The sequence below is a fragment of the Cucurbita moschata genome, unplaced genomic scaffold, assembly GCF_002738365.1.
Source record: "Cucurbita moschata cultivar Rifu unplaced genomic scaffold, Cmos_1.0 Cmo_Scf00002, whole genome shotgun sequence".
Taxonomy (NCBI): domain Eukaryota; kingdom Viridiplantae; phylum Streptophyta; class Magnoliopsida; order Cucurbitales; family Cucurbitaceae; genus Cucurbita; species Cucurbita moschata.
The window spans coordinates 2,715,485-2,726,818 of NW_019268518.1; the positions used below are offsets into that span (position 1 = coordinate 2,715,485).

Consider the following 11,334-nt stretch of genomic DNA (forward strand, 5'->3'; position numbering starts at 1 on the left):
AATTAAATTGAAATTATAATTTAAACCCTATGACGTATATATATATTATTTATGATGATATAACACACGTTTTTTTGTTCAACCAATTTAATTTTAGGAGAACTATGAGCCAATATAATCTATTAATTAATTAATTAATTTATTTGAACTAAACCCGCAATCTAATCTACCTTTTGAACACCTCCAACTCTCATTAAATTTAATTTATAATTCAATTTCTAATTTATTTTTGTCAAGTAATGAAATAATTAAAATGATTAAAGTGTTTCTTCGGGTATTTTTGGTATTTAACCAATACTTGAAAGTGCTTGGAAATTGAATAAGTTGGGTATTTTAAAAAATAAAAATAAATAAATAAAAGAGAATAATTTGGTAAAAGGACATAAATGGTATTTCAACCAACAAAATTTGACCCGGTCAGATATTTAATAATTTAATTGTGACCTTCTGCTGTGTTTCCAAAGGCAAGGAACCAGAGGTCGATTCTCCACACTTTTTGTACTATAAAACCCACCCTCTCTTTTCATCTTTCTCCATCAATTTCTGTACAATTTTCATCTTTCTCTTTCAAATTCATACAATACACAACAATGGTGCTCTCCAAAACTTTCTCAGAGTCGGATGTCTCTGTTCATTCCACCTTTGCCTCTCGCTATGTGCGGGACTCTGCTCCAAGATTCACCATGCCCGAAAACTCCATGCCCAAGGAGGCTGCTTTTCAGATCATCAACGACGAGCTCATGCTCGATGGCAACCCCAGGCTCAATTTGGCTTCCTTCGTCACCACTTGGATGGAGCCCGAGTGCGATAAGCTGGTGATGGACTCTGTCAACAAGAACTACGTCGATATGGACGAGTACCCTGTTACCACCGAGCTTCAGAATCGATGTGTCAATATGATTGCCCATCTCTTCAACGCTCCCTTGGGAGATTCCGACACGGCGGTCGGAGTTGGCACGGTGGGATCCTCGGAGGCCATCATGTTGGCGGGATTGGCCTTCAAGAGGAAGTGGCAGAACAAGCGGAAAGCAGAGGGGAAGCCTTATGATAAGCCGAATATCGTGACAGGGGCGAATGTTCAAGTTTGTTGGGAGAAATTCGCGAGGTACTTTGAAGTGGAGCTGAAGGAAGTGAAGGTGAGAGAAGGGTATTACGTGATGGACCCTGTCAAGGCGGTGGAGATGGTGGATGAGAACACCATCTGCGTCGCCGCCATTTTGGGGTCGACTTACAATGGGGAATTCGAAGATGTGAAGCTGTTGAATGATTTGTTGGTGGAGAAGAACAAGAAAACAGGGTGGGATACTCCAATTCATGTGGATGCTGCCAGCGGTGGATTCATAGCGCCGTTTTTGTATCCAGACCTCGAATGGGACTTCCGGCTTCCGTTGGTGAAGAGCATCAATGTGAGTGGGCACAAATATGGGCTTGTCTACGCCGGAATTGGATGGGTCATTTGGAGAACCAAAGAGGATTTGCCTGAAGAGCTGATTTTCCACATAAATTACCTCGGAGCGGATCAACCCACCTTCACTCTCAACTTCTCCAAAGGTAAGATCATCCCAATTTCTCTAATCAAACTCCATTTCCCCCCCATCAACAGTCTAATAATTTCCCCATCAATCCGCTTTCAGGGTCAAGCCAAATCATCGCTCAGTATTACCAACTAATCCGCTTGGGTTTCGAGGTAAGAGATGGGTTCGATTCCGTGTCAAAACATTCGATTTGTTAATGAATTTGGGTGATAACAATAATGGGTATATAATATAATGAACAACAGGGGTATCAGAACGTGATGCAGAATTGTCACGACAACGCAATGGTGCTGAAGCAAGGGCTTGAAAACACAGGAAGGTTCAGCATAGCGTCGAAGGACATGGGGGTGCCAGTGGTGGCATTCTCTCTGAAAGACAGAAGCCGGCACGACGAATTCGAGGTGTCGGAAATGCTGCGACGGTTCGGGTGGATCGTACCGGCATACCCAATGCCAGAGGGGGCGAAGCATGTGTCGGTTCTTCGCGTGGTGATCAGAGAAGACTTCTCGCGCACTCTTGCAGAGCGGCTGGTGCTTGATATCGTGAAAGTGTTGGCCGAGCTTGATACTCTGCCACCCAAGAACGGTGCAAAATCGAGAAGCTTGGAAAATGGGACTAAGGAGAAGGCAGAGGAAGCAGGGAGGGAAATAGCGAGTTATTGGAGGAATATAACCATGGCTAGGAAGATGAAGCTTGCTGAGACTCAAGCTGGTCCTTCAGTAACAGTCATTGCCAAATAAGAAAGAGGACACTCCGCAATTTTCGATGGGTTTAAATCCAATCAAAAGAAAATAACATTTTTTTTCTTTCCATTTATGAAATTTTGAGATTGAACTTCATATGAGTTGTATTGTAATTTCCTTTTTCCTCTTATGGTAATGTAATGAGTTCTTAAATGGAATAATAAAGTAACTTCATTTTAAAATTAAAACTCCATGCATATGTATTCCCAATCTTAAAATTAAAACTCCATGCATATGTATTCCCAAATCTTTAAAAAATTAGATTAAAAATATCAAACAAACTCAGATGACTCTCAGAGAGGCTTTTGTTTTTTTTTTGTGCTCTTGATCCATCTTTGAGTACACTAGAATGTCGTTTATGAACACAATGACAAATGTGTTGAGACATTCTTTTGATATTCAGTTCACTAACTCCATGAATACCGTTGAGGGTGTTAGTGAGGCTAAACGATATTACCATAAACTCATAGTGGCTGTACCTTGTTCTGAATGTGGTCTTCGACACATCCTCTTCTTTGATCTTGGAGAATATTGTCGCTTCTCTGAGTTGGTTGAACAAATCTTGTATACGACGAAGTGGGTACTGGTTCTTTACTGTCCTCTTATTTAGTTCTTTGTAGTCACTACACAGACGCATCGAGTCGATCTTTCTTCTTAATAAATAATACTGACGCATCCCAAGGAGATACACTAAGGTGGATCTGGATGGTGGTGAGAATACTACTTTCTTTTTGTAACAATCTATACTGAAATATTTCTCAACTAACCAAATCATCCTTAATATTATGTCGAAGTACATCATGCTAACACAACTATCACGTCTACGTGTAAGGTTCATTCTCCTATGATTACTTGTCCATCTCTTACTCTATCCTTAGCAACTAGGTCTACTCCACTAGGGTGCTAATGACTAATGCATGCAATAAGGGTTCTAGTTCAAACCCTACTTGGCTAACAAACGGAACAAATATAAAGGAACGCATAGAGCCTGAATCAAATAATGTTAAAGCATACCGTCCAAGGATTGATAGTGTACCTGCCACCACTGTGTCAGATTTTCGGCGTCCCTATTGGTGGACGCGTATGCCCTTGCTTGAAAACGAGTCCACATAGGTCTGTCAATTTCACTAGGTGGTCTCGGTGGATTAATTGGGTTCTCAGTTCCCCTAGCTATACAATTTAGAGCAATGTGGTCCTCCTAGTTGCATCTTAAACACGCTTTAGACCCATGCCAAATTTAGATTTTGAATCGTGATCTAAATCCTAAACTTGGGTCGTTACATTAGGTAGACAAATTAATTAATTAAACATACAATTATTTCATAAGCTAAGATGACATAGAAAAAATTTATCCTGAACAATTAAATCTCAAGGCAAGTCCTGAGATCTAATACAAAACTCATTAAACACTTGAACTTCATCGTCTTTTCTAATCATTAAAATTAATAAAGAGCCTAAATTTCTTAATTAGTATTGAACGTACTGTTATGGAATCTGAAGATTAGCTACGTTTATATCTCTAGATGTCAAGTTATCTACCCATACTCTTAGAAAGGCAGGTTGTCTTGATGAATGCGACGGCAACCAATGACATTTGAAAGTGTTGTTGACTTAACATGTTGGGAGGAGGTATGAGTCGACCTCAAATGCAGAGAAGACCAGACCATCCATACCTATCAATCATTTGTCATGAAGTAGTAGAGAAAGGATCATACCATTGTCATCCCATTCTTGAGTGAGCTAGAACTTGCTTCATAGACAAGGCTCATACCTTCTCATGCTTCGACCAATTGGTTCACCAAATCCCGGCCCAACGAGAATCAACTTGTTCTCAACCTATAAAATTGAGATTAGTTTAATCGTTGTTACATTAATTGGTTGATTCATAAATTTAGTAGGTGAAGTTAACTTCCTTCAAATTTAACCTCGATTTAGTAGCACCAATGAACTCGAGGGTAAGCAATACCAAGGTGTAGTGTCATTTTAGCGTGCAAAGATGTTATATTTGCCACATTTCTTAAGTTTAAACTCTTGGAGAAAAATCTAAGTCTCAAATTGGATATGCATCATAATCTTCATTTTACATCTTACTTTTAAATGTTTTCTTCTCTAGCAAGGTTGCAAAGATATACTTTAGCAATAAAGATGTTTTCTCATGAAAAACATATCCCAATTCAAGAAATAAATAATTGTAATGTCAACATCTTCGACGTTCTCCTGTATTTCCTGCGACATGGTCACATTACTTACTCATTGATTCTAAGAGTGAACACTTTGTATCTCCTGCGACATGGTCACATTACTTACTCATTGATTCTAAGAGTGAACACTTTGTATCTCCTGCGACATGGTCACATTACTTACTCATTGATTCTAAGAGTGAACACTTTCTCCACAGATCAATCAACACGAGTCTTTCTAAGATGTTTTGTTTTTGCTCACATGCATCATTGGAAGTTTTCGAGAGGTCACCCATCAGAAATGCTCTAAGCAAAACACACTTAACTATGATATTTTTATAATTGAGCCACCAAGACAGAAAGTGCACCTTATTAGTATAAGTAGCAACTTTCATTTTCTTTTAATTCTTTCTTAGTCATACTATCCTCAAAATCGCTTTCATTCGGATGTGGTTTCAGTTCATTCATGTCACAAAATAGAATATCATTTTTGCAATTGAAAATATAAGCAAACAAACCGTTAAATTCATTAATTTCAACTCTAAACTTAAAATTAATATCATAACTAGTTAATATTTAATTTGAAAATTGTTTTAATTTTAGTTTAGTGTATTAGAATTTAGTGCAATTAAAATCATAAGTCAAGAACTTGAAATTAAAATAGTTTGAATTAGTCAAAATATTCGTAATTAGTTAATATTTGGAGAATATATTAGTTACGAAATATATCTTAGATATTTATAATCAATTAATATTTATATTTGATTAATACTATATTTTATTTTATTTTTAAGATTTAGTCGGTTTATATTTTAATTATTTGCAGATATTAATTGGTACGTGAACTAAAATTGAACATCTCAATTTTATTTCTCATTTTGAATTTCGTTGAGTAATAATATTTTCATCTATCTGAATTTTTTTTCTCATTCTTAATTTATATTTTCAAATCTATTCACACGGGTAGATATTGTGTCACAACGTTGAAAATTAAACGAATAAACACTCTTTCTCTATTTTATGAGTGCTTTTTTAAAACCTTTTAGATAAACCAAAATAAATTAAGATATTATAAGAATTCTAATTGCCCATTTGTCGAGGAGGCACTCTAGATATGTGCGCCATATCGTTTAGGGGTGCGGTCACAATCACCAAATTTTTTTATTTCTTCTCCCAGCTACAAAAATCTAAAAATTACTATTAAAATTTTTTAAATTCTGTTCATATTTTAAAAAAATAAATTATAGTTTTGAAAAAAAAAAAAAAAATCCCAATTCCAATATGATCCGTTGGGCATCGCCCATGTGCTGATATTTATACGAGAGTCACGTTGCTTCTCCAAGTTATCCACCTTTTTATTGGAAACCTTCTGATCGGAGAAATAGAGAAATGGGTTCTCATGAGGACGACCGAGCAATCTTGGAAGAGGGTCTTTTGCAGGTTTAATCTCTCCCTCTCTCTCTCCCTCTTTCTGTTTGGATCTTCCGAGTTTTCTGAATTTAGCTGTTTCCGGTTGTGGAATGGTCAAAGGGTGTAAATCACTTGAATCTCGTACTCATAAATACTCTGCTTCCGTGATTTCATATACTTTTTTCCTGTTTTCGTTTGAATTTGTAGGGGAATATCTTCATGATATATGGAAAAGAACACGGATGGCGTTTTTACGAATTAATTGTTTGTGTAATTAACCCATTTAAGGATTTCATGACCGATGTTTACAAGTAAAAAGATTAATAATCAACTGTGAATGATTCGTTATGTACAGCCAAGTCTTGATAATATTGAAGCGTTTCATGACCATTTTGAAGGCTTTTCTAATTTAGCTTGATTATGGGAGGATTGTTCTTTCCCTAAAAGTGATTTACAGTTGATAATCTGGGTGGTTGCTCAATGGTTTGATCCATTTGAACACATGAGATGCGAATTGTGCAAGTGTACGTATACCCTTTACTTGAGTTCATTGTAACTTGAGTCTCTAACCGACAGTTCTTTGAGTTTTATCTTGTGTATGTACCTTTGAAGCAGGCTGGATGTTGTGTTTAAACGTGATGTTCTTGGTTAAGTAGGAGGATTTTCCCCAGGTATGTGTTGGATTGGCCATTGATAGGTTAAAAGGTTAAATGGATTGGGATAAGAAGATATTGATGTTCAGATTTTGGGATAAGGAATGTGAAACTGGATAAGATACAACACATGTCAACTTCCTTAGTTGTTGGCACAATCATCGACTATTTTTTCTGTGAGATTCCACCTCGGTTGGAGAGGGGAACGAGCATTGTTTATAAGGACGTGGAAACCTCTCCGTTTTAAAAATCTTGAGGGGAAGCTTGAAAGGGAATGCCGACAATATCTTCTAGAGGTGGGCTTGGGCTTACAAATGGTATCAGAGGCAGAACCGGGAGGTGAGGAGGCTGAGCCCCGAAGGGGGGTGGACACCAGGCGGTGTGGTGTGCCATCGAGGAGGCTAGACCCCAAAGGGGAGTGGATTGGGGGTCCCACGTCGATTGGAGAGGGGAACGAGTGCCAGCGAGGATGCTGGGTACCGAAGGGGGTGGATTGTGAGATCCCACATCGGTTGGAGAGGGAACGAAACATTCTTTATAAGGGTGTGAAACCTCTCCCTAGCAAACACATTTTAAAAACTTTGAGGGGGAAACTCGAAAGGAAAAGCCCATTAGAGGACAATATATGCTAGCAGTGGACTTGGACTATTACATTTGGATTGCTCATTCCAGAACTGATGGAACGAATATGCTAACCAGTATGTAGTCCACCACATGATTGGCGTGTATAATATATAGACATCATAATTTCATATGTATTATTAATTTTAGTTACATTTTTTCTCTTAACATGTCATATTGCACACGTCATGTTAATATTTTTCGTACTCGAGAAACGTTTAAGGGTACTCATGTTATCCATCCAACACTCGGGGGTTAACTCCTTCAAATGCTTAAAATTTTGTTTCCTTCTGTAGAATGAAAGCAATGGACTTTATACAGGCGATGGCTCAGTTGACTTCCATGGGAATCCTGTTCTCAAACAAAATACTGGAAACTGGAAAGCATGCCCATTCATTCTAGGTGATCCTTTTTCTCTCTGTGCTTTGGTAAAGTTAGATTAATTTTAGTACCTTAACTTAGACTTGACAATTCAAATCTATGAAATCTACCATAATTCTTCCTCGAAAGGTATTTTTGTGTTCTTCCCATTTGGAGTTCTTTTTTCTTCCTTTTCTATTCTTTACTTGACATTTCGAGCCACTTATTTGTAATACAGGGAACGAAGGCTGTGAACGATTGGCCTACTATGGGATTTCGACGAACCTTGTCACTTATCTTACTAATAAATTACATCAAGGAAATGTTGCAGCTGCTAGAAATGTCACTACTTGGCAAGGAACTTGTTATCTTACACCCCTCATTGGAGCTATCTTGGCCGATGCTTACTGGGGAAGATATTGGACAATTGCTGCTTTTTCAACAATTTACTTCATTGTATGTTTCATCTGATGTAGATTAGAATACTCGACCTGTGTGTCAGTTAGCGTGCAACTAAAGATGCAGGTTTTCTTTACAGGGAATGTGTACGTTAACTCTCTCAGCATCGGTTCCTGCTCTAAAGCCTGCTGAATGCGTCGGTTTCATGTGCCCCCCGGCTTCTGCTGCTCAGTATATTGTATTTTTCCTTGGACTCTATCTGATTGCGCTTGGGACAGGTGGAATCAAACCATGTGTTTCATCCTTTGGAGCTGATCAGTTTGATGATTCTGATCCTGCTGAAAGGGTTAAAAAGGGCTCGTTTTTCAACTGGTTTTACTTTTCTATCAATATTGGTGCTCTTATATCAAGTAGTTTGCTAGTTTGGATACAAGATAATGCTGGGTGGGGTCTAGGATTTGGCATCCCTGCATTGTTTATGGGACTTGCTATAATAAGTTTCTTTTCTGGCACAAAGCTCTACAGATTTCAGAAGCCAGGGGGAAGCCCGATTACGAGAATGTGCCAGGTTTTGGTTGCGTCCTTTCGTAAACGAAATCTGAAGGTTCCTGGTGACAGTAATCTTCTGTATGAAGTGCAAGATAAAAGTTCTGCCATTGAAGGAAGTCGTAAGCTCGAACACAGTAATGAACTGAGGTAACTTTCTTCACTACCTGAGGTATAATCTCATAGCTGCTTTCCAAAATCTTTAGAATTCATGTCGAGATTCGATTTCTAATGATTGACGAACTGATGCAGTAAAGCCCCGTCTTCCTTTCAACATTTATGCATTATTGTCGACCCGATCTTCCTCGTCCCATTTCCCAAGCAACTTCTAATATTGTGTTATTGGGATCTCTCAAATGATGATTGCAATAACAGTAATTAGCATTAGCTTCTTATATTGTGGTATTTCCTGCTGAGACATATACATTTGACAGTGTTTTGATAGCTTTTCTATGCATATTTCGACCTGTTCTAATCGGTTGATATCTGGTTGGACAATTAGCAACTTTACTGTTGCACCATGATCTCAGAAATTATGTTCGTTTGTGAGATCCTACATTGGTTGGAGAGGGGAACGAAGCGTTCCTTATAAGGGTGTGGAAACCTCTCCCTATTAGACATGTTTTAAAACTGTGAGGCTGACGGTGATACGTAACGGGCCAAAATGGACGATACCTGCTAGCAGTGGGCTTGGGTTGTTACAACTAGTATTAGAGCCAGACACCGGGCAGTGTGCCAACGAGGATGCTGGGCCTCCAAGGGGGTGGATTGTGAGATCCTACATCGGTTGGAGAAGGGAACAAAGCATTCGTTATAAGGGTGTGGAAACTTCTCCTTAGTAGACGTGTTTTAAAACCGTGAAGCTGACAGCGATATGTAACGGGCTGAAGTGGATAATATCTGTTAGCGGTGGGCTTGGGATGTTACAAATGGTATTAGAGCTAGACATCGAGTGGTGTGCTGGCTCCTAAGAGGGGTGGATTGTGATATCCCATATCAGTTGTAGAAGGGAATGAACATTCCTTACAAAGGTGTGGAAACCTCTCCCTAGTAGACGCGTTTTAAAACCATAAAGTTGATTGTGATACGTGATGGGCTAAAGCAGACAATATCTGCTAGCAGTGGGCTTGCATTATTACATGATTACTTTATGTATAGACATTCTTTGTAAGAAACAACATCATTTTGTCTAGACACGTGCTCAGACAACTTGATTATGATTGAATTACAAGAAAACGACTTAGTGGCTATACATGTATAAAAACCGAACTGTTATTTCCTGCAGATGCCTTGACAAAGCGGCTGTCATCTCTGATGCTGAGTTGAAAAGTGGCGACTTCTCGGATCCATGGAGGCTTTGCACGGTAACACAGATCGAGGAGTTTAAGATTCTTATCCGCATGTTCCCAATATGGGCAACTGGAATTGTCTTTGCAGCCGTATACGCCCAAATGTCGACATTATTCGTGGAGCAAGGGACAATGCTGGACAAGACCATTGGTTCTTTCCAAATTCCTCCAGCCTCTCTCTCGACCTTCGATGTCGTAAGCGTCATTTTCTGGGTTCCTGTGTACGATAGATTCATAGTCCCGATCGCAAGAAAACTCACAGGAAAAGAGCGAGGATTCACCGAAATACAGCGGATGGGCATCGGCCTGTGCATATCAGTTTTTTGTATGTCAGCTGCAGCCGTGGTAGAGATCAAAAGACTGAGTCTTGCAAGAGAACTCGATTTGGTGCATAAACCAGAGGCTGTACCACTGAGCATTCTGTGGCAAATACCACAATATTTCTTGCTTGGTGCAGCAGAAGTGTTCACATTCATCGGGCAGCTCGAGTTTTTCTACGATCAATCGCCCGATGCGATGAGGAGTTTGTGCAGCGCGTTGTCTCTGTTAACCAACGCGTTGGGGAACTACCTCAGCTCATTCATTCTAACCATTGTAACTTACTTGACAACAAGAAATGGGCAGGCTGGGTGGATACCTGATAACTTGAACGAGGGGCATTTGGATTTCTTCTTCTGGATGTTGGCTGGAATGAGCTTCTTGAATTTGCTGGTTTACATTGTCTGCGCCAAACGCTACCGCCCAAAGAAGGCTTCTTCTTAACCATATCGCTCTCTGTATGTATATATATAGATTATAAACAGCCCCCATGTCTTCTTTTCTTTCCTAAATTCATTGTTTTTACTTCAATTCGAGTAACGCCATGGTAAGGCGCAAGTCATCGGTTCAAATCCGATAAGGGACTTTGGTGATGTTAATTTCGGATCATCGACCATCTTTGGTGGTTTGTTAATTTAGAGGTGGTTTTAGTTTGTTGTTATTGTTTTATGCTATGTGATTGAGAATTTTTCTTGGGCTGTGTTTTAGATGAATTCTTTGTGAGATTTCACGTCGTTGGTGGAGAACAAAATATTTTTTTTATAAGAGTGTGAAAATCTCTATTTAACAGGCTTTCTAAAATCGTTAGACTGATAGTGATATGTAATAGCTCGGATAATATTTTCTAGTGGTGGACTTGGACTGTTTACAAATAGTGTTAGAGATAGATATCAGGTGGTGTGCGATGATGGGCTCGAAGGTGGTGAATTGTGGGATCGAAACATTTTTTATAACGATGTGGAAACTTCTCTCTAACAGACTCATTTTAAAACCGTGAAACTGTGAGTCTGCTACACCTTCAACCACTCGGTCATCTCTATTATAAAGTGATTATAGTCCCGAAACGGAGTTAATAGGGAGTCATTCATATTTAATTTTTTTTTTGATAGGCGTGTCCAACCTATTCTAACTATAAAAAGAATTTTTTTTAAGCTTAATGGATACTTTTAGCTCAGGATTCTATTTAGTTTTTTAAACTATGATTCTTTTTTTTTTATAAA

General features: G+C 38.7%; 2 protein-coding genes across 2 annotated transcripts; both read left to right on the top strand.

Annotated features, from left to right (window-relative positions):
- Positions 1-499: 499 nt before the first annotated feature.
- Positions 500-2,372, top strand: LOC111430884 (glutamate decarboxylase 4-like). The gene is made up of 3 exons (XM_023067360.1): positions 500-1,551; positions 1,635-1,687; positions 1,781-2,372. Exons 1-3 carry the CDS (start codon positions 591-593, stop codon positions 2,273-2,275), a joined length of 1,509 nt encoding a protein of 502 aa, XP_022923128.1. The 5' UTR covers positions 500-590; the 3' UTR covers positions 2,276-2,372.
- A 3,380-nt stretch (positions 2,373-5,752) lies between these two features.
- LOC111462778 (protein NRT1/ PTR FAMILY 8.3-like) lies at positions 5,753-10,783 on the top strand. The gene is made up of 6 exons (XM_023106518.1): positions 5,753-5,898; positions 7,439-7,544; positions 7,741-7,958; positions 8,041-8,597; positions 9,733-10,648; positions 10,706-10,783. The coding sequence occupies exons 1-5, from the start codon at positions 5,848-5,850 to the stop codon at positions 10,556-10,558; spliced, it is 1,758 nt and encodes a 585-aa protein (XP_022962286.1). The 5' UTR covers positions 5,753-5,847; the 3' UTR covers positions 10,559-10,648; positions 10,706-10,783.
- Positions 10,784-11,334: the final 551 nt, after the last annotated feature.

What these genes read in the sequence shown, in the direction of transcription:
- LOC111462778 (XM_023106518.1), top strand. Translation starts at nt 5,848, where the DNA reads ATGGGTTCTCATGAGGACGACCGAGCAATCTTGGAAGAGGGTCTTTTG. An exon ending in TGGAAGAGGGTCTTTTGCAG is followed by an intron (nt 5,899 to 7,438) that starts GTTTAATCTCTC and finishes TTCCTTCTGTAG; the next exon opens with AATGAAAGCAATGGACTTTA. An exon ending in GAACACAGTAATGAACTGAG is followed by an intron (nt 8,598 to 9,732) that starts GTAACTTTCTTC and finishes TATTTCCTGCAG; the next exon opens with ATGCCTTGACAAAGCGGCTG.
- LOC111430884 (XM_023067360.1), top strand. Translation starts at nt 591, where the DNA reads ATGGTGCTCTCCAAAACTTTCTCAGAGTCGGATGTCTCTGTTCATTCC. An exon ending in CACTCTCAACTTCTCCAAAG is followed by an intron (nt 1,552 to 1,634) that starts GTAAGATCATCC and finishes ATCCGCTTTCAG; the next exon opens with GGTCAAGCCAAATCATCGCT. An exon ending in TAATCCGCTTGGGTTTCGAG is followed by an intron (nt 1,688 to 1,780) that starts GTAAGAGATGGG and finishes AATGAACAACAG; the next exon opens with GGGTATCAGAACGTGATGCA.